The 23,115-nt window shown below is 43.0% G+C and overlaps 2 protein-coding genes across 3 annotated transcripts in view; one reads left to right on the plus strand and one right to left on the minus strand.

The window, feature by feature from the left end:
• The window catches only part of LOC112232085 (pleckstrin homology domain-containing family G member 7), a 36,647-nt gene extending 32,110 nt beyond the window's left edge, over window positions 1–4,537 (plus strand). Inside the window, exons 16-17 of the mRNA XM_024398880.2 lie at window positions 403–500; window positions 3,963–4,537. Of these exons, the coding sequence (XP_024254648.1) occupies window positions 403–500; window positions 3,963–4,067 (203 nt within the window). The 3' untranslated portion in view covers window positions 4,068–4,537. The remainder of the gene's footprint in view (window positions 1–402; window positions 501–3,962) is intronic.
• A 4,031-nt stretch (window positions 4,538–8,568) lies between these two features.
• Window positions 8,569–23,115, minus strand: part of eea1 (early endosome antigen 1) — a 42,402-nt gene continuing 27,855 nt past the window's right edge. For both annotated transcript variants that reach the window (XM_024398882.2, XM_042323249.1), the window contains 15 exons: window positions 22,466–22,666; window positions 22,139–22,252; window positions 21,461–21,616; window positions 21,147–21,286; window positions 18,978–19,308; window positions 18,545–18,646; window positions 18,165–18,359; window positions 17,878–18,060; window positions 17,276–17,461; window positions 14,901–15,032; window positions 14,243–14,428; window positions 12,153–12,391; window positions 11,488–11,608; window positions 11,047–11,145; window positions 8,569–10,581 (listed from right to left, as the gene is read on the minus strand). In XM_024398882.2, the coding sequence (XP_024254650.2) occupies window positions 10,459–10,581; window positions 11,047–11,145; window positions 11,488–11,608; window positions 12,153–12,391; window positions 14,243–14,428; window positions 14,901–15,032; window positions 17,276–17,461; window positions 17,878–18,060; window positions 18,165–18,359; window positions 18,545–18,646; window positions 18,978–19,308; window positions 21,147–21,286; window positions 21,461–21,616; window positions 22,139–22,252; window positions 22,466–22,666 (2,508 nt within the window). In that variant the 3' untranslated portion in view covers window positions 8,569–10,458. The remainder of the gene's footprint in view (window positions 10,582–11,046; window positions 11,146–11,487; window positions 11,609–12,152; window positions 12,392–14,242; window positions 14,429–14,900; window positions 15,033–17,275; window positions 17,462–17,877; window positions 18,061–18,164; window positions 18,360–18,544; window positions 18,647–18,977; window positions 19,309–21,146; window positions 21,287–21,460; window positions 21,617–22,138; window positions 22,253–22,465; window positions 22,667–23,115) is intronic.

Raw genomic sequence — 23,115 nt, forward strand, 5'->3', positions numbered from 1 at the left:
CCAGTTATCTAAACCACAGATTAGTCATCTGTAATCGATTACAGTATCAGTCCTGAGTTATTTGTTCAGTACTTTCTTCTGTACTGCTTATGTGCATGTTTTCAGCAGACCTGGCCTTGTGACTGTTGGTAGAGCATGGCACTGGCAACGCCAGGATTATGGGTTCGATTCCATCAGGGACCAGTATGAAAATGTATGCATTCACTACTGTAAATTGCTCTGGATAAGAGCATCATTTATATGTAAACTAGGTTGTATTAATTAGAAACTAAATGGATGCAAACTGGCCAAAACAGGGAGGCACCACCTGAACTTTCAATATCAAGCGCTTGTTTTCAAAAATCAACATTTTTCAATGGTGTGCACTAATGACACTGACATGTTTCATCCTTCTCTTCTCAGCATCAGGGCTATCCCAATCGTTCATTATCATGCACCAGAACCGCTACCAGCAGTGTATCGCTGCCTTCATTCTACAAGCACCGTCCGAGGCCGTCAAGGTACAGTAAGAGCACTCTGAACTTAAAGTAAAACACTGAATGAACAGTAGTCTTTTTACAATGAGAATTGGGTTGCATTCCAATTTGGTTGTTCGTGTGTTATTGTACCATGGTGACTGACAACATTTCATTATGTGGTCATATGTAAGGCGTGGATTTATCACGATCATGACATTCCCATCTCAACATACTCACAGCAGGTTCAAAGTGTATTAATTTGAGTTGCTAGTTGATTACTGCCATATAAATTCCTGTGTTATCCTTCATTCATCACCATGTTTCATTCCTTTGCCGGATGATAAATCATTGCTGAGCTATTTACAGTATTTGTCTAGGAGATTTTCTCTGCGCAAACATACAAATTGCTATCTTTCCAAAAATCAAGTGACTCGATCCAGTTAGTGTTTGTCATAGTGCTGAACGATTAGTGCTTATTGAGGACGGTTCGATTAAACTTTTTTTTTTATCATTGCTTTTGGTTTAATGTATTTTTTACATTAAAAGCACTGTGCATTATGTGGATTGCATGCTGTAACAACACAGAATAAAACAATAAATACAAGTCCCATGACGTTAGTGATCTCCCATTACTGCTTATGAACCATAATTTATTCACATTACTTTAATTTCATTCCAAGTCATCATCTCATTTCCATAGAGCTGCTGCCTATCAAAATCACTACTTTTGTAGTTATTCAAAGTAAATAAGGCATTGTCATGGTTTTTTTGCACCAAACTTTGCAAAATATTGGTCTATTGGAAACTACAACTCCCTACTACATTGCACAGTTCAGGCTTAATCTGATTTATCTCTACAGAAACTGCTCATTTGAGCGCACAGAAAAAAAATGAACGAAATGGAATTAAAATAATTGAACAGACTTAAGTCAATTAGTTTAAAAACCGAAAAATAACCTACATTTTGGTTAATCGCTCAGCACTAGTTGGTCATCAGACGATCGGACACTAGCAGAGAAGTCTGTATTCCAATACTGTCCGAGTCACCTTACTCTTTGACACATCTAAATTAGGTGGAATTTCCTTCATTACTAGGCATGAGTAAGGTTGCAAAGGGTGGGTATATTACTGGAAACGTTGAAAGTTTACCAGTAAATTACCAGAATTTTAAAAACTTTAATGATTTTAGGTAATCTATCACAAGACATCTAGTGGCCCTTTTGGGTACTTCATATTGTCACTGCTGTCTATCTCTGGCCTTGTCACATGGAAAATATGAGATTATTAAAACAAGACTAAACTGTAAAACATTATCCGTAATATAAACCAGCAATTTATGTCCCGATTCCAACTTAGGAAGTTATACCTTTCCTACACACTTCTCACTAGTTGGTATTCAGACTTACCTTGTGCAGGTGCATAACACACTTTGCAGTCATGATTCCCTTCTGCACACTGAATAAATGTGGCCAACAGATTTTCTCTTGGAGTTTTCATTCAATAGGGTTGTCAGTGCATCTATCTTAATGGTGTACCTTTTTTAAAATTTGGATATTGTTGACAGAATACATTGAGAACAATTTCGGAAAATAGGCATCAGTTCGCTGCAAAAAAACACTAACTGGACAGTTTTCTCCATCTCTACACTCAATCATGGACACTCTTACTGACACATGGCTGCTTCACGTGATTTATTGGGTTGTCTGCCATTTTGCCCTCTGTGCTTTTGTCTGTGTCTAGCAATGTTTGTGCTGCTAACATGTTGTGCTAATGCCATGTTGTGTTGCTGCCATGCTGTGTTGTTGTATGGAGTGTTGTGGTGTCTCTTGTTATGTGTTTTTGTCCTACATTTTTCATCCCAGCCCCCATCCCCACAGTAGGCCTTTTGCCTCTTGATAGGCAATGCATTTGTTATTAATTGACTTGCCAAGTTAAATAAAGCTATGTAAATAATATATGCATATTCATCGGTTTCAACACAAACTGGTAGATGTAAAAAATACTCTGATCTTGTAGATTATTTAGGCAATGTTTGGGGTTAAAAAAAACAGGTTTGGAGAGCCTTTACGCACTAAATATATGAAGGAATTAAAGTGGTTTGATTCATCCTGAAAGTTGTCATTCAAGTTCAAGCCATGAAATATTGGAAGGTGTAAAAAAAGTTTACAATAAGGGTTGAACAAGTCCTATAAATCTACTCTAATCATTGAACTTTAATGACAACGGTCCAGTCGTCGTGAACTGTGCTCCAGGTTTAACCTGCTGCGTGTGGTCAATGCCATAATGTCCCACATTGCACAACATTAGCCTAATATGATCCACTAATGCTAGCCACCCTCAGGAACAACTACACGGATGTGACAGAGGAAAGAAAGGTGAAAATAAAGTTAAATTGAAGTAAAGCTAACACTAAAGTGACAGTTAGAAATGTATGTTGGTGCCTGCTGACAGTAGCTAATATAACATAATACAAATTGTCAAATAAAACGGAGAAAATAATAGGCTATAATTAAAACATTCTAAAGCGCAGACATCAAATTGAGGACACACAATTCTGAATAACGACACGGCTATTTATAGCCTATTTCGTTGTGGAAAAGGGGCTGCAAATACATGTTCTGATTTTCAGTTTGCTTCCATATGGCTGTTTTCACATTCATCTCCAGGGATCATAAGGAAAAATCATCTAAAACAATTGCTGTGTGTATTTTCAATCCTCTCCAAACGGATTACTCATTTACCTAGCTCTTTAGCTAGCTCTTATTATTACATCACAGTGCGTGGAGAATGCTGTTATTTGTATTGAAACAAATATGCTTTTCCCACTTAGATCGAGCAGGTTAGCTCAACCTCATTCATGGTTTCCTTGCGTGTAAAGGTGGTGGAATTAAGACTAGGTCAAAATACCTCCGCCACACCTTTTAATTTCTTAGATCTCCACCCCAAACGAATAGCATGCTATTTTCATACTTAAATTCAAGGTCAGAATACACATAGAGAGAAGTGCACAAAAAGGAAATCCCCATTTACAAGCGCATCACTCTGGTCTGAATCTGGGCATAGTGAATCCATGAAATATCATTTCTGTCCATGTATTTATCAATGTTTTAGCATCACAACTGAAGTCTAGTTGGTTGAGTTAGAGGTCATTGAAAATAATCCCATTGATGCTTTTTATTTCTTATTAATTAGGCTTTTCTCTTGAACCATCTGGTCTATCTACTAGAAACTCGTACATTTCTTTGTCCATATTAATACATACAATAAAATAAAGTTATTCAAGTATAAATGACCAAAGTTATGATAGGTTGCCATAGATTGTTAATTAACAAAATTACTGGTCGCTTTGCAACCCCAGGCATGAGTTAGTGAGCCAAGTATCCTCATGGTACCGTGTGGATGTCAAGTTAATTTCAAAAGGTCTCAACACACAATTTTAAAAAATTACAGAACACTGTTGAAATGGGAACAATAAACAAACCACAAAAATGTGTTCCTTTCCAGAGGGTGTGGATGTCAGAGATAGAGGGTGCAGTGACGACACTGAATTCTCAGCAGCCTCCCCGGGTGAAGAGCTCCTCACTGTGGGTAGAGTCCTCCCAGATCTGAGACAACAGGGGACCACAAATACTGCTTCTGAGGCCTCCCACTGTAGGTCCTGAACCATAGGTGGCTAAGATTTTCTTTTCACACTGTCCTTTCTAGCAGAGTTCTAGAATTTTGGTGGATATGTAACCAGGCCAGCCCAGTACAACTTGGCTTGGCTCAGTTTGGCTGTAGTGTGAAAGGGGTATACGTATGCAGGTTAAGTACATACCAGCACAAATGCACTTGATTAAACTAGCTAGTTGTCGAGACCTTTGATTAGTTTAATCAGGTGCTGGAATGAAAACCTGCACTCCTGGTGAATTTCTCCAGTACCAGGGTTGGTGACCACTGCCCTAGACAAGGACTATTACTGTGTCTCCGCCTAAGCCGTTGTAAAGTATTAGCAGGATAATTTGTAAAATTCATGTTTGCTTTGAAAGTGCATTGTGGTACCATAAGATGACAATAAATTGTTGATAATGAGAAATGATTTTTGTCCTGTGTTGCTGAATACATTCACTCAAACTGTGGTAATGTGTCTATGGCGAACAGTACAACTGACCCATGTCATTATTACCCCAGTGGGTGAAAAAATCATATAACTAGTTAACACACTGGTATACACACACACAAAGGAAAATACACACCCCTTTTATTTAGTCATGATGGAAAATTAGAAAATAAATGGTACATCTAGTCAAATGATGTCTTTCCTTAATCAGACACACATCCCTTCTTCCAGGACAGGTAGTCATCAGTGGTCCAAGGGAACACAGGGTTCCCGACGGTCACCATGACAAACAAGGACTGCGTTTCAGAGCTTAGACGTTGCTGATGCATGACAGATCTTACAATGCCTGAATAGATGTTTTACATGTCAGTCTGACATGGCATGCAACCATTGGTTGACGAATGCAGGGTAACGTGACTCTTTCAGGCACAAACGCTACACACGGGGCCCTGTTGCAATACACCAGAAATGTATCCTTCCTTGAAGTTACAGATCGGTGGAAGTGAGTGTTAACCTTCCTTTCATCTATCCATCCACTTAGATTTGTGCTTACCTGAAGGAAATGAGGAAGGACGACTTTCTAAAGTATATAAACGGTGCTATGATATCCTCTAAAGTGGACGAGGAATGAACAAGACAATCAATATCATGCATGACGACGGCCGGCATCCACGTGAAACAAGCCAGATTAATTTGTGTAGTGCCATTCAGTAAGACTTTTTTTACATTACATTTGTCGACACTTCTTTATACACACGCAAGTGTTAACATGTTACAAAGATAATGACTATAGCCTTGGTATTAGTAAGTGACAATGTTGTACAATAAGATGGTAAACCCTATGACAGAGTTAGAGGGGCAGGTTTTTGCTCCAGCCGAGCACTGAAACACCCGCTTCAATTTAAAGTATTGATGAGCAGTTGCTATGAACGAGGTATTAGTGCTGGAACAAAAGCCTGCACTAACCTTGTAGCCCTCTCCAGGACCAGGGTTGGTGACCACTTCTCAACTATAAGGGTGGAGTTAGTGGGCAGATACTTGGCACAGGCTGCGCCTGTAACGGCTCTTAACCCAGAATATGATGAGGCGCAGCCTAGACCGCAAATCTCTTGGCCTTCGTGACAACCACAATATTAAATGTATCCAGCAAGCTGGGAAACCTGATCTGAACAACAGGGAAAGAAGAATCTTTCAGGTTAACCATAGTGCTATTTAAGTGCCTGTGCCAATCTGAGGTAGACTAAACCAATGTAATGCAGAAATGGATGGTAACGACACAGGAGTCTACTTGATCAAAATTATATGGTACAATGCCAAGTGTTTGAGAATGACCTCTTGAACCCAGAGTAAAGGGAGGACAGCAATTGAAAGAAAAAGGTGTTCAGGCCTTCAAAGACAGCTAGCCAGACACAGCTAGGCAGACACAGCTAGCCAGACACAGCTAGGCAGACACAGCTAGCCAGACACAGCTAGGCAGACACAGCTAGGCAGACACAGTCAGGCAGACACAGTCCGGGGGGGATTGGGAAACCCTGAGCTAGATGGACAGCCAGCCCATCTGCTAGCCAGACATGTAGACATACAAGCAAACCAGAAGCCAGACGGCTGACCAAGTCACTCACAATAACATGGCAGTATTTCAACTAAGAGCCTTTACCATTTACTGTGGATTGACCAGACAGTGCAGGAGCAGTTCAAATCAGTACAGTGCCTTCAGAAAATATTCACAAACCATGACTTTCGACATTGTGTTACAGCCTAAATTTAAAATGTATTTGTATTGAGTTAATCACGGGCCTACACACGATACCCCATCATTTCAAAGTGGAATTAGGTTTTTTTTAAATTACAAGCTGAAATGTCCAGTATTCAAACCCTTTGTCATGGCAAGCCTAAATAAGTTAAGGAGTAAAAATGTGCTTAACCATTTACATAAGTTGCATGGTCTCTGTGTGCAATGTGTTTAACATGATTTTTGAATGACTACCTCATCTCTGTACCCCACACATACAATTATCAGTGAGGACCCCAGTTGAGCCTCGCAATGAAGGACACCTATTTCATGATGGGTCAAAATAAAGCTGACATTGAATATTCCGTTGAGTATGGTGAAGTTATGAATTCCACTTTGGATGGTGCATCAATACACCCCGTCACTACAAAGATACGGGTCTAACTGTTTCCGGAGAGGAAGGAAAGTGACTTTAAAACAAAGTTTAATGGCTGTGATAAACTGAGGATGGATCAACCCCATTGCAGTTACTCCACAATACTAACCTGAATGACAGAGTGAAAAGGAAGCCTGTACAGAATAAATATATTCCAAAACATGCATCCTGTTTTGCAATAAGGGATTTAAGTAAAACTGCAAAAAATGTGGCAAATAAATTAACTTTGCCCTGAATACAAAGTGTTATGTTCGGGGCAAATCAAACAATGCATCACTGAGTACCATTCTTCATATTTTCAAGCATGGTGGTGGCTGCATCATGTTATGGGTATGCTAATCTTCGGCAAGGACTAGGGAGTTTTTTTAGGATACAAATATAATGGAATAGAGCTAAGCACAGGCAAAATCCTAGAGGAAAACCTAGTTGTCTGCTTTCCAACAGACACTGGAAGACATTCACCTTTTAGCAGGACGATAACCTAAAACACCAGGCTAAATATACAGAGTTCCTTACCAAGACGACATTGAGTGTTCCTGTGTGGCCTAGTTACAGTTTTGACTTAAATTGGCAGTCTAGCAATGATCAACAACTAACTTGACAGAGCTTGAATCATTTTTAAAATAACAATGAGCTAATATTATACAATTCCGGTGTGTAATGCTCGTAGAGACTTGCCCAGAAAGACTCACGGCTTCAATCGCTGCCAAAGGTGAGTCTAACATGTATTGACTCAGGGTTCTTTAATTATGTAATCAAGAGTTTTATTTTTCATAATTGTTTTTATATACGTTAGAATTTTACTTCCACTTTGACAGATCGTTGACAAAAAAATACAAATAAATATTTTAATCCCACTTTATATCACAAGAAAATGTGGAAAATCCTAAGGGGTTTACTTTCTGAAGGCACTGTTTTTAGGGTCATTCTCATGAAACTGACATTTAAAAAATAAATATCCTAATCTCGGTGATCCAAGAGGACATGTACTTTCCTATCTCATAATTAGTCCTGTTTTTTGATCAGATAATGCGATTTACAACTACCAATGCAACAATTCTCATTACCGCAACACTTTTCAAACTCCTAAAAAGTAAAACAAATCAATTTATAATATTTTTACCATTGCTTCCCTAATGAAAAGGCCTGAGTTAAACATTTAAAATGTATTTCGGGAAATATTACCGTAACAACCTTTTTGAATCAATAACTTTTGTATACATTCATTGTTTTATTTAATTTACGTACACATCAGATTAAGACACAATTGCATAAATGTGTCCTAATATTTCCGCATTACGGTAATGATGAGCAGGTTTCGGAAAAATAGTGTTGTATAATTTGCCATTGAAAAACCTGTACTGATCTCTACCAGAGATTCAGTAACCCAACAAATCAGTTTCATCATTTGTTAATCCCAAATAATCCTTGCATAGTACTAAAATCACTGATCTTAGTGTAACGGACTAAAATAGCACTTATTTCAGTATAAGTACTGTAATTATATGCATGCATTTTCAAAAGCGGACTTAAACGTAACTGGAAAAAAAATACTTCTCCCAAGGTCTTTACAGGTAATATTGGTGTATTAGGACGTGGATATTTGTGGTTGTACATTTCTTTTTAAAGATGTATTTCTGGATTGAATGGGATCCTATGGGCAAACGGCATAACACAATATGCCTATAAAGCATCTAAATACGTGGAATGACAACTGTCTTGGGATATTAAACAACAGTATAGGTAAGTGTGAAAAACAGGTACACACGTCAAAATTGGGGATATTCTCCTTTGTGGTGGGGTTGCTCTTTGCTGAAACAAACTGATGATCGTGGCTTAAAAGTAATTTAAAACAGGGTTTTTACACCCCATATTTATTGAGACATTTGTTTTGGTAATGAGAGGCCCTTAGCTCATTCTGCAAATGATAGGAGACAGCCATTATGAGTCAGCAAACAATTGACCACATCACTAAAGCCCATTCATGCCTCCATGTATAAGGTGATGGTTCTGATTTTCCCAATTTGAGCTTTTTAGCCAAATCAGTAATGAGAAGACCAAGTGGGGTAAAGGGGTTGTTTGAGAATAAGAACCCCATTCTGAAGGCATATAAAAGTGGATAAATTAACTTTAACTGCTCAGTTAAAGTTAAACCCCTAGATCAGGGTTTCCCAAAGTCGGTCCTGGGGCCACCTCTGGGAGCTTGTTTGCTTTGATTATTTTAATCAGCTGTATAGTGCTAGGACAAAAACCAAAACGTGCACCGGGGGGTGGCCCCAGGACAGACTTTGGGAAACCCTGCTCAAGATGATGCATCATGAGTGAATAAAAGTTTATTTAAAAACATTTAAGAGTTTTTACAGAAACTTGAAAGTGTTATGGTAATGAGACATGTCCACTTCAACTAGTATAAAATTACCTCAGAATTGAATACAGATGCATTTTGGTAATGAGAATTTGGGGTGAAAAATTTATTTCAAATAAGACTGCCAAAAACTGGACTTTGTCTTCAGAATGATAGTTGATATTTGCTACAGATGACTAGTTTCATGAGAATCACCAAAGAAATACTTGAATGAGGACCAGATTTTTTAAAAGTGTTATCAGTGCTGTTTTTGACAGGTTGTAAAGAGTTAGCAATTAGTGTAAATCAACATTGACATGTACAAAAGTGTCTTAAAGAGAAGGTTTAAACAGTCACCATGCAGACTGACAACACTGCAGCCCCTACACATACTGATACACATTCATTCCTAAAGCACCACATATATACACACACACACCAGATACACGTGGACAATTATTGCTCCTGCTTGAAAGCAGAGCACACACAGCCCCTGCAGTAGTCATGATGTTGAATGGGATACAGGCGACAGAAAAAGCACATGCAACCAACCACGTGGACAGTGAAAAACAAAAAAAGTTATTTCTGTTTTGTAGATAGATGAGCAGCATTGAAAAAAAATTAAACATTCTGATGTATATCAAGCATGTCTGAACTCTTGATAAAATGTATGACCTTATGAGTCAAAGCTTTCAGCTAGATTTAAAAAGTAATTGAAAAGAAATAAAAAGGTATGAAAAATCCAGGCTTTCCATTTAGCTTCACATCATGGCCATCTCTCAGGACTGTTGGACTCCTCCAGTTAGACATTCTTTGGTCGTGAACAAAATACTTCTAAAACAAAGAACCACTGCTTTCCACCTTTCAAGGTAACTATATCCTTTCGTTAACTTAACCCGTTAGTCAGTACAACCCTTCAAGACCCAACTTACAGTCAACTGTCTTGTTAATGCTCAAGATGAAAACAATGCCAAACCAAGATGGCCGACCGTTCTAGCTAGATGTGTGGAGTAATGGATGGTGCTGTTGAGCTCTCCCTGTTACCATACTCTGTCCGACCGACTGACATGTCGACTTCAGGTCAGGAGCAGCAAAGGCACTATACAGATGCGGCCTATTCCATCACATAGCTCAGAAATGTCTGCAGTGCTTCTTTCATTATGTTCCCATCTTCTTGTGTGACCTCCATCGGCCCCTATAGTGACTGGCCTCTTCTTCTGCAATCCCATCACCAGGTTACTCCTCTCCAAAGCTCAGTAGGTATGTTTGCTTCACATGGTCCAATGGGGTTCACAGAGAGACTGGTGTTGGTTCCTCAGTCCAGATGAATGCACATAGAAAATGGACATCATGAGACATGCCGTTGCTGGGCTACTGGGGGGAGGGGTGTCAGGCCTGGAGATCTTCGAAGCATGTTTCACAAACCCGCACAGGCTTCTTGGATGAGGGTATGAGGGCGTTCTTGGCGGAGCACTCTGCACAGAAGATGTTGCCACAGTGTCTGCAGTGGTGCTGCAAGGGGGAGTCAGAGTTAAGAGTAGAGAGAGTCAGTTAGGAGGATGGGCAGTCAGGCTATGCCGACTATTTTGTTCTCTATGCATTTGAACTTTATTGAGACAGTTCGGAAATCAGAAAGACACCGAGGTAAGTGGGAGAAATAGTGGGAAGGGTGAACAGGGGGATGGAACACCGGTCACTGGTGAGGAGATTTGTACATGTGTTGGGAGCGTTATCATTCAACCACGGCTCTGCACAGCAGTTAACACTTTTGTGAATTCCTTTGTGGCTCCTCCAACATTTACAATGGTCGTGTTCATAAGGCAGCAAACAGAAGAAAATGAACTGAAACAGGGAGGTACTACCTGAACTTGTCCAATAAGAAACATGAATACTTTGTTGCTAAACATTCCTGTTGCAAAAATATCTGCCCTAATGAACACAACCCAAATGAACAGACCGCCGTGTAATACAACTCACCTTCCTAATGGCGAGAGAGAAGCCCTTCCCACAGTCCATGCAGTTCTGTACCTCGTGGTCCTCTGCCCACTTCCTGGTCAGAGACTGTGACTGCTTTATCTACAGACGGGGACAAGGAGAGGGGTAAGAGCACCTGCATACACACAGCATGAAAACAAGCTCCACTAACACGCATGCACACTCCCAACACACACAGCTCTATTGACGAGCTATTCGTCCTACAGAGTTCGAAGCCGCAGAGTCTATTGTGTCATCCATAACTCGATAACAGCCTATTAAATGAGATGAATACAATTACGTAATGATTGGTCATTGGACTCCATGGATGTGGACTCCGTATTGTGCTTAATAAAGACAGAGTTCAGCTACAGGTCATAAAGAACGAGGCATCTGAAGTCCTAATAGGTGCGTAACGTGGTGTTACGTATCTTGTACTGTTACCTGTAGTGACTGGTTTTCTCTGCCCAGCTCCTGCATGGCGGCTGTCGTATCATCCAGTTTCCTCCTCATCTCCACTACTTTGGCCTGCAGTTTCTCCATCTCCCCCTCACCCTTCACACACCTGAAACACAGCCATAACAGAGTCAAAATGATTGAAGGCTAAAAGCTACCATAGGAGGAGAGAAAAAGGGGAAAGAGGGAGAGCGAGAGAAAATAAATCAAAGCACTAGTCACCTCCAAAGCAACTTCTACTGCATCACAGGGAGGTTATAATGACAGCACGACTTCTAGCAGTCAATCTACCGGAAATCAATTAGCCTATCCTGCAAGGTGTCAGGTAGCCTAGTAGGTTAGAGTGTTGGGCCGGTAACCGAAAGGTTGCTGGATCGAATCCCCGAGCTGACAAGGTAAAAATCTGTCGTTCTGCCCCTGAACAAGGCAGTTAAACCCACTGTCACCCAGGCCGCCATTCGAAATAAGAATTTGTTCTTAACGGACTTGTCTAGTTAAATAAACGTAATAAAACCCAGCCAACTTGCCCTTTTGTTTCGAAGACACCCACAAGGGTAGATCTAGGCGATTTCCTGCTTCAAGGTAGTTTCTGGTATAAACACACCACACAGTCATTCTGGAGACAACTTCACACCCACTACCCTCTCTCTCACCTCTCCAGCAGCGCGCGCCTCTCGTCCTGGTTGTTCTGCACGGTGGCCTCCAGCACGGCGATCTCGCCCCGCAGTTCATCTGTCTGCTTCTCCAGCTCGCCGCAGTGCCGCTGACTCCCCTGCCACTCCCTCTTCAGCGTGGCCACGTTCTCGTTGAGCGCCGTCACCTGCAGGCCCAGCCGCGCCTCCGCCTCCTCTCCCCGCTTCGCCTGCCCCTCATGAGCATTACGCTCTGACGCCTGGGGAGGCGAGAGAGGTAGAACAGGGTATTTAGAAGTCTAGAGGAGAAAAGCCACACCTACAGGAGCTCTACAACACATCTGAGTGACGATACCTAAAAGACACCATCACACAGTGAAACACAGCACGTAAAAGCACTAAGGGCTGGTGTGTGTTTTCTGTTAGTAGAGAGACTGTACATATGATACATTTCCACCAGCAAATAGCATTAAAATGTCAATCATCACATGTACAGTGCATTCAGAAAGTATTCAGACCCCTTCACTTTTCCCACATTGTTACCTTACAGCCTTATTCTAAATTTGATTCAATTATTTTTTTGCTCATCAATCTACACACAATACCCAATAATGACAAAGATTATTTTTTGTTGTTGATATTTTTGCAAATGTATTAAAAATGTCAAACAAATACTTTAGTTAGATATGCATTCAGACCCTTTGCTATGAGACTCGAAGTTGAGCTCAGGTGCATCCTGTTTCCATTGAGATCTTTGAGATGTTTCTACAACTTGATTTACCACCTGTTGTAAATTCAATTGATTGGACATGATTTGGAAAGGCACACACCTGTCTATATAAAAGGTCCCACAGTTGACATTGCAAGTCAGAGTAAAAACCAAACCATGAGGTCAAATGAATTTTCCAATCCGCTCCGGTACGGACAGGGTTGTGTGTTGTGTGTTGAAGGTTGTGTGTTGAGGCACAGATCTGGGTAAGGGTACCAAAAAAAATCTGCAGCATTGATGGTCCCCAAGAACACAGTGGCCTCCATCATTCTTAAATGGAAGAAGTTTGGAACCACCAAGACTCTTCCTAGAGCTGGCCGCCCAGCCAAAATGAGCAATCTGTGGAGAAGGGCCTTGGTCAGGGAGGTGACCATTACCCGATGGTCACTCTGACAGAGCTCCAGAGTTCGTCTGTGGAGATGGGAGAACCTTCCAGAAGGACAACATCTCTGCAGCACTCCACCAATCAGGCCTTTATGGTAGAGCGGCCAGACGGAAGCCACACCTCAGTAAAAGGCACATGACAGCCGCTTGGAGTTTTACAAAAGGCATCTAAAGGACTCTCAGACCATGAGAAACCAGATTCTCTGGTCTGATGAAACCAACTCTTTGGCCTGAATGCCAAGTGTCACGTCTGGAGGAAACCTGGCACCATCCCTACAGTGAAGCATGGTGGTGGCAGCATCATGCTGTGGGGATGATTTTCAACGGCAGGGACTAGGAGACTAGTCAGGATAGAGGGAAAGTTGAACGGAGCAAAGTACAGAGAGATCCTTGATGAAAACCTACTCCACAGCACTCAGGACCTTAGACTGGGTCCAAGTTTCACCTTCCAACAGGACAACGACCCTAAGCACACAACACAGGAGTGGCTTCGGGACAGGTCTCTGAAAGTCCCTGAGTGGCCCAGCCAGAGCCCGGACTTGAACCAGATCGAACATCTCTGGAGAGACCTGAAAATAGCTGTGCAGCAACACTCCCATCCAACCTGACAGAGCTTGAGAGGATCTACAGAGAAGAATGGAGAAACTCCCCAAATACAGGTGTGCCAAGCTTGTAGTTTCATACCCAAGAAGACTCAAGGCTGTAATCGCTGCAAAAGCTGCTTCAACAAAGCACTGAGTAAAGGGTCTGAATACTTATGTAAATGTGATATTTCAGTGTAGTTGTAGTTCTTTTGAATTATATATATATTTTTTACCTGTTTTTGCTTTGTCATTATGGGACATTGTTTGTAGATTTAGGGGGAGAAAAACGATTTAATTCATTTTAGAATAAGGCTGTAACGTAACACAATGTGGAAAAAGTCTGAATTATTAGGTTGGTGAGCGACTCAGCGTACCAGCTGGGCCTGGATCTCCTGGGTCTCTGCCCGTAGCTTCTCCTCTCTCTGGGTAACACTGTCTCTGGTGGCCTGGTGCAGGGTCTTCTCCTGCTCCAGGGCTGCCTGCACCTCTTCCACCCGGCCCTGCACCTCCAGCTTCTGCTGGATCAACAGTTGCTTGGCTTCCCGCAGCTCTATCAACTCCTGGGGGGGATAGGGTGAAATGGATAGGTGTAAGCCAGAGGTAACCAACCTTTTTTGGTTACTGTACCACCAACTGAATTTTGCTCTCCCCCGAGTACCCCTGAAGTACCCACGGATGTGCATTTTAGCAGTAGACCTATGGTCTCATGAGTACCCCTTATGGATAGGCCAAGTACCCCTGGTTGGGGACCACTTGTATAAGCAATATGATAGCAGTTCCAGCTTCTCCTCAGAGGTCAGGTGGAATTGTGGCGATTTTGCTAACACCTATCCAATCATCTTAGATCTATAGGAGTACCTGGAGAATAGGGGTTGATATGGTATTCAGTTGGCTCAATTCAGAATCAACCCCTCCCCATTTCACTCAATGGAGTGACTATACCTGTGACCTGTTCAATGATCCCAGATCGAGGACCACTCCGTAAAGCAAAATAAGGGATTAATAAATGCATCATCCTAAGGAGGGCCTCACCTTGTTACTCCTCTCCCCGAGTGCCTTCAGCTCAGAGCCCAGTCTGGTTGTGTTCTTCTCCAGGGCAGCCTTAGTCTGGCTCAGCTCCTCTGCTCTGCTCCTCTCCTTCTGCAGCTCCTCCTGCGTCATACCCTAAGTGGGGGAGGGGGTGGGATGGCATCAGAGATTGATCAAAGTCCCCAAAACATGATGCTGTGACTAGGGTTGCAAAGGGAAGGTATATTACTGAAAAGTTTCTAAGTTTAAACGAACAGAATGTTGGTATCTTTCAAGGATTTTATTCCCCTTTGGGTACTTCAGATTATCACAGGTGTCTGAAATCATCTCTGGCCCGCTCTCTGGCCTTATCACATGTAAAATATGAAAGAATTACATATGATTTTAAAATTTAAAAAATGGCATGGCAAGCTTTAAAACATGATCCTACAGTGGGGCAAAAAAGTATTTAGTCAGCCACCAATTGTGCAAGTTCTCCCACTTAAAAAGATGAGAGAGGCCTGTAATTTTCATCATAGGTACACTTCAACTATGACAGACAAAATGAGAAAGAAAATCCAGAAAATCACATTGTAGGATTTTTAATGAATTTATTTGCAAATTATGGTGGAAAATAAGTATTTGGCCACATACAAACAAGCAAGATTTCTGGCTCTCACAAACCTGTAACTTCTTCTTTAAGAGGTTCATCTGTCCTCCACTAGCTACCTGTATTAATGGCACCTGTTTGAACTTGTTATCAGTATAAAAGGCACCTGTCCACAACCTCAAACAGTCACACTCCAAACTCCACTATGGCCAAGACCAAAGAGCTGTCGAAGGACACCAGAAACAAAATTGTAGACCTGCACCAGGCTGGGAAGACTGAATCTGCAATAGGAAAGCAGCTTGGTTTGAAGAAATCAACTGTGGGAGCAATTATTAGGAAATGGAAGACATACAAGACCACTAATCTCTCTCGATCTGGGGCTCCACGCAAGATCTCACCCCGTGGGGTCAAAATGATCACAAGAACGGTGAGCAAAAATCCCAGAACCACACGGGGGGACCTAGTGAATGACCTGCAGAGAGCTGGTAACAAAGCCTACCATCAGTAACACACTACGCCGCCAGGGACTCAAATCCTGCAGTGCCAGACGTGTCCCCCTGCTTAAGCCAGTACATGTCCAGGCCCGTCTGAAGTTTGCTAGAGAGCATTTGGATGATCCAGAAGATGATTGGGAGAATGTCATATGGTCAGATGAAACCAAAATATAACTTTTTGGTAAAAACTCAACTCGTTGTGTTTGGAGGACAAAGAATGCTGAGTTGCATCCAAAGAACACCATACCTACTGTGAAGCATGGGAGTGGAAACATCATGCTTTGGGGCTGTTTTTCTGCAAACGGACCAGGACGACTGATCCGTGTAAAGGAAAGAATGAATGGGGCCATGTATCGTGAGATTTTGAGTGAAAACCTCCTTCCATCAGCAAGGGTATTGAAGATGAAACGTGGCTGGGTCTTTCAGCATGACAATGATCCCAAACACACCACCCGGGCAACGAAGGAGTGGCTTCGTAAGAAGCATTTCAAGGTCCTGGAGTGGCCTAGCCAGTCTCCAGATCTCAACCCCATAGAAAATCTTTGGAGGGAGTTGAAAGTCCGTGTTGCCCAGCAACAGCCCCAAAACATTACTGTTCTAGAGGAGATCTGCATGGAGGAATGGGCCAAAATACCAGCAACAGTGTGTGAAAACCCTGTGACGACTTACAGAAAATGTTTGACCTCTGTCATTGCCAACAAAGGGTATATAACAAAGTATTGATATAAACTTTTGTTATTGACCAAATACTTATTTTCCTCCATAATTTGCAAATAAAGTCATTAAAAATCCTACAATGTGATTTTCTGGATTTCTTTTTCTCATTTTGTGTGTCTTAGTTGAAGTGTACCTATGATGAAAATTACAGGCCTCTCTCATATTTTTAAGTGGGAGAACTTGCACAATTGGTGGCTGACTAAATACTTTTTTGCCCAACTGTATCTACCAGAAACTCATGGACAATACAGACACCAATATAAAAAATGAATACTATATATGAGTACATTTTAAAAGTTGTTAAAGTATAAATTACCAAAATGATGATAGAGTGACAGTCTCTGATAATGACCTAAATTACCGGTAGCTTTGCAACCCTAGTTCTGGCTATGGGTTGGAATTAGATGTACAACAATTATAACAAGAGATTCATTACACAAAACTAAATGGGATACCCCCAAGTGAAACAATAATGTGTTCCCTCCTGGATCTCATAACCAATATGATTATAAGGACAGGGGAACCTTGGAGCAGGACCCTGGGTCTGCATGTACTGTGTGCGAATAAAATCAATCAACCTGTTGTTTCTGCAACTCTTTGAGGGCCGTCTCCTGCTGGCCAAGCTTCTGGTCCCGTTTAGCCAGCTCCTGCTCCAGGGAGGCCCTGGCAGCCTTTACCGCCTGCACCTGCCCCTCCAGACCAGTCAGCTGGATCCGGTTAGCAGATAACTCCTCCTGGGACAGGGTCAGCCTCTCCTCAGACGACTAGACAGAGAGTATACACAGGCATGGGTCACATACAGTACATACACACAGAAAACACGGGTCACACACACACACACACACACTCGACAGGTTTATGAGCATACCACACTTTCAAATTAGATTAGCATTATGTCAAAAAGGCTTTGATTTATATGATCCTACACCTACGGTGTCCTGGTAGACCATTAGCCAGACACGTCAGATCATGATCAATATGTACATGCGGTCTGACACGGTCTTTGATATCTCCATTGATTCCTCTTAACTGCCTTTGTCTTCTCACATATTTTCTTCTCACACAATGACTCTTCCTGTTTAACTCCCACTGACCCCAACCTACCTCCATTGAAATATAATTGAATGTGGATTCCCGTTCGAGTAAGGATATTTCTATGCTTGCATGGTCTCCCACCCACCTTGAGGTCCTGTCTGAGAGATGACAACTCTGACTCCTTGCCATAGTAGTCAGACTGCAGCTTGACCAGGCCTTGCTGACTCTGCTCTAGAACCTCCTGCAGCTCCGTGGTCCTGGTCCTCTCAGAGCTCAAATCCTGGCCGAGGCCTGACACCTGTTCCCTCAGATGACCCTCCTCCTCAGCCTGGAACACACATTTAGTCCAAAACATGGAAAATACATGGAATTAAGTGTGTGTGTGTGTGTGTGTGTGTGTGTGTGTATGTGCATGCATGCATGTCATCTTACCTTCTTGGCATGTGATCCTTGCAGCTCGGTCACTTGGCTTTCCAGCTTCTTCTTTTCCTGGCTGAAGGACCCCTGGGCTGTCGTCAGCTGTGCCTGTAGCTGCTGCACCCCCTTCTCCTTCTCTTTCAGGGCCTCCTGGGTCTTGGTGTGTTGCTCTGTTAACGCAGTCAGCTGCATATTCAGCCCTTTTTCTACCTGCAAAGGCAGACACAAAATAGAACCCATTGTGAGAGCATGGACAATAGGTATCTGGGTCGTGTTAATTAGGGCACACCATAGCAAAACATTTTGCAACTGAAACAAAAATGAAGGGTTTCCTATTGGACAAGCTCAGGTGCAAAATGAATGGGACCATGTAGTCATGCCTATGGGCTTCTTACCTCTCTGATCTTATCCAGCTGCCCTTTGACCTCTGCCATCTCCTTGGTGGTGGCCTCTGTGGCCTTAAGCAGCTCTCGCCTGGCCTTCTCATGGGACTTCTCCTAAAACAGGAACACATTCAAGACATTTTCACGTTAACACAGATATATTTAATGTTGGATTTGGCCTAGAGTCTAAGAGACTTCTGCTGATAACACTGACAAATACAATTCTATAAGAAAAGGGCCCTTAAAAAATAGGAGTGTGGATCTCGGATCCGGTCATGTAATCTTATTCATTATGATCTAAAAAGGCAAAACTGATCCGACGGTATATTAGCATTCCCACTCTAACACTTTATGAATATGGGCCCAAGTAGCTTCCTGACTCCTTCACATTGCCGTCTGTGCCTTCCACATGGAGGTCTACCACGCTACACCACATTAAACCCACCTTCTCCTCCAGAACTGCCTTGCTGCTCTTCCTCTCCTTGTCCAGCTGGATCTGGCTGTCCTTCATGGCTTTGGAGGCCTTAGCCAGGCCATCCTTGACCGCCACCAGCTCTTTCCCCTGGGCCTCCTTCTCCTGCTGGGCCGTCTGGAGCTCTCTGGCCAAACCCTGGGCTTTCCTGTCCAGCTCTGCCTTCTGCGCCTGCCCCTCCTGGGCTAGCTTGTCCAAGTTGGCCTGGAGGGAGGTCTTCTCCTGCTCACATTGCTCCAGCTGCTGTCGCGTGTCACTCAGGGAGGAGGATTTTCTCTTCAGCTCCACCTGTAACGCAGCAGCTCTGAGAGAAGCAGAGACCGGTCACAAAGAGTACTGGATGTGGTACAATGACTAACAATAAGGAAATAAGCTTGGTATATAGTCGATGGCCAGAACCACGTTTAATTTATACACAGGTGGACTGTCTATAGACTGCTGCTGCAACGGTCATTTTCCTTGTCGTCGGGAGATGATTCAGTGCAGTTCGAAAAGAGTTTCTAAAAGTATTCAGACCCCTTTACCTTTCCCACATTTTGTTACCTTACAGCCTTATTCTAAAATTGATTCAAATGTTTTCCCCCCTCATCAATCTACTCAAAGCAAAAACAGCTTTAGAAATGTTAACAAATGTATAAAAAAATTAACTGAAATATCACATTTACATAAGTATTCAGACCCTTTACTCAGTACTTTGTTGAAGCACCTTTGGCAGCAATTACTGCCTCAAGTCTTCTTGGGTATGACGCTACAAGCTTGGCACACCTGTATTTGGGGAGTTTCTCCTATTCTTCTCTGCAGATCCTCTCAAACTCTGTCAGGTTGGATGGGAGTGTTGCCGAACAGCTATTTTCAGGTCTCTCCCGAGATGTTCGATCGGGTTCAAGTCCGGGCTCTGGCTGGGCCACTCAGGGACTTTCAGAGACTTGTCCCGAAGCCACACCTGCGTTGTCTTGGCTGTGTGCTTAGGGTCGTTGTCCTGTTGGAAGTTGAACCTTCACCCCAGTCTAAGGTCCTGAGTGCTCTGGAGCAGGTTTTCATCAAGGATCTCTCTGTACTTTGCTCTGTTCATCTTTACCTCTATCCCGACTAGTCTCCCAGTCCCTGCCGCTGAAAAACATCCTCACAGCATGATGCTGCCACCACCATGCTTCACCGTTGGGATGGTGTCAGGTTTCCTCCAGATGTGACGCTTGGCATTCAGGCCAAAGAGTTCAATCTTGGTTTTATCAGACCAGTGAATCTTGTTTCTCATGGTATGAGAGTCCTTTAGGTGCCTTTTGGCAAATTCCAAGTGGGCTGTCATATGCCCTTTACTGAGGAGTGGCTTCCGTCTGGCCACTCTACCATAAGGGCATGAATGGTGGAGTGCTGCAGAGATGGTTGTCCTTCTGAAAGGTTCTCCCATCTCCACAGAGGAACTCTAGAGCTCTGTCAGCATGACCATCAGGTTTTTGGTCACCTCCCTGACCATGGCCCTTCTGCCCCCATTTGCTCAGTTTGGCCGGGCGGCCAGCTCTAGGAAGAGTCTTGGTGGTTCCAAACTTAATCCATTTAAGAAAGATGGAGGCCACTGTGTTCTTGGGGACCTTCAATGCTGCAGACCTTTTTTGGTGCCCTTCCCCAGATCTGTGCCTCGACACAATACTGTCTCGGAGCTCTACGGACAATTCCTTGAACCTCATGGCTTGTTTTTGCTCTGACAATGTCAACTGTGGGACCTTATATAGACAGGTGTGTGCCTTTCCAAATAATTTCCAATAAATTGAATGTACCACAGGTGGACTCCAATCAAATTGTAGAAACATCTCAAGGATGATCAATGGAAACAGGACGCACCCGAGCTCAATTTTGAGTCTCATAGCAAAGGGTCTGAATACTTATGTAAATAAGGTATCCGTTTTTTATTTTTAATACGCAAAACTTTCTAAAAACCTGTTTTCGCTTTGTCATTATGGGGTATTGTGTGTAGATTGATGAGGATTTCATTTTTTATCCAGTTTAGAATAAGGCTGTAACGTGACAAAATGTGGGGGAAAATGAAGGGGTCTGAATTCTTTCCGAATGAACTTTGACCCTGTTGTGTCCATTGGCATGGTAACCTGACTGTGACAGCATAAAGAAGGTGCAGTAAGTTCTCACCCAGACTTCTCAGTCTCCAATAGGCAACCCAGCTCCTTCAGCTTTCCCTTGACCTCCGACCCCTGCTTCTGGAGCTTCTGCAATTCCTGCTGGGCCTGCTTCCTGTCAGCACGCAGCTCCACCCCCTCCGCCTCCGCTTTCTGTCATACACGCACAAAGAACACACACACACACAAACACAGACAATTCAGTGCCCTCACAGTGACTTTCTACTACAACCCTGATTCCAAGATGTGTGTATGAGCTAAACCCCTTCATATCGTAATAAACAAAAATCGAATGTGTGTGTGAGTGCGTGCGTGCATTTAACTGACCTTGGCCCGCATCTCCAGCTGCTCTAAGCGCTGTTCTGAGATCAGTAGTTCGTCTTTGACCTCCTTCAGACTGGCCTCCAGCTGGCCACACTGCTCCTGTCTCGCCTGCAGCCTCCGGCCCTGCTCCTCCACACACGCCAGGCTCTTACTCAGCTCCTATAAGGACAGAAGAGATGAGGTTACTGTGGGCCCCATTCAAATTCTCTAAAAGCGCATCCTTCTTTCATTGAAGTAATCATTGACTAGACATGATTGGACAGGAGAACACAAGGGCTCCACCACATGACATTCCCCTGTCCTGTCTAATCAGTGATTACTTCAAGGAAGGAAGGAAGGATTTACTTTTAAAGAATTGGAATGGGGCCTAGTGTAACAGTATTTCTTCCGTCTCTCTCCTCACCCCTACCTGGGCACCCTTGAAGAATTGATACTTATCGCTCCACAAAAGCCGCGGCCCTTGCAGAGCAAGGGAAATAACTACTTCAAGGTCTTAGAGCGAGTGACGTCACCGAATGAAACACGATTAGCCCTCACCGCGCTAACTAGCTGGCCTAAGGAGTATGGAGTATGGTGGTAGATCAGATGTTCATCTAGTATGAGTCTATTCTGCTGACGTCACCCATCTCAGCCTGCAGTACTATGAGTGAGCTGACCTCAGACATAGAAACTATGGCTGACCTGCTGCTTGTCCTGCAGTGCATGCTGGGCTGTATCCAGGTGGTTCTCCAGGTCTACTCTCTGGGTTGCCTTGGCTGCCTCGGCCGACAGCAGCATCTCGATCTTAGCCTTCAACTGGGGAAACAACAACACAACTTTTCAGTGCCAGAATCTGGCTGAGTGATAAACGCTCTTAACGCTATGGTTGAGTGGTTAACACTCTTTCACATGACCGTCTGGCGACGGGGGTTCAACCCCCAGCTCGGCCACTTCTGTCTGTGTCTCTCTCCAGTCAAGGGTAAAGAGGGAGGTAGAATATTTATCCATCCATCAGTCCATTCACCCTACCTGTGTGTCCAGTTGGGCCACCTTCTCCCTGCTCTCGGTCAGCTGGGTGTTCACTTCCTTTATAGAGGTCTCCACAGCCTGGGCTTGGTCCTGTGCCGCCCGCAGAAGGGTCTTCTGCTCCTGCACCTGCTTGTGGAGGTTGTCCTGGGCCTGCTTGTGGCTCTCCGATTGGTTCTTCAGTTTGTCTGTCAGGTGTGTGACCTATAGCCCCCAAAACAGAAAGACAGCAAGACAATTAGTTGTTTCTCAGATCATGATTAGGCCACTGTATGTTTTTACTGTGGTTAACACTACCTCAAAGCAAATCAAAGTTTATTGGTTCGGTACACAGATTTGCAGACGTAATCGCAGGTGCAGTGAAATGCTTGTGTTTTCTAGCTCCAACAGTGCAGTAATACAAAACATCACACATAATCCAAAAAGTTTAAAGAAATTAAGAAATGTCGGAATGAATCTAATTAACAACCCAAATAGCACTGCAACAGTAATCCACATGGAATCTATACGTATCTACACTGGATAGATATACACCTATGCACATGAATTGAACAACACACTTCTACGGATCACCGTACTGCATTACATGTGTGCTCTGTTTTGTGTGCGTGTACACGTCTGTCTGTGCATGTGGGCACGTGGGTCTTGCTTGT

Source organism: Oncorhynchus tshawytscha, linkage group LG06 (assembly GCF_018296145.1).
Source record: "Oncorhynchus tshawytscha isolate Ot180627B linkage group LG06, Otsh_v2.0, whole genome shotgun sequence".
NCBI lineage: Eukaryota > Metazoa > Chordata > Actinopteri > Salmoniformes > Salmonidae > Oncorhynchus > Oncorhynchus tshawytscha.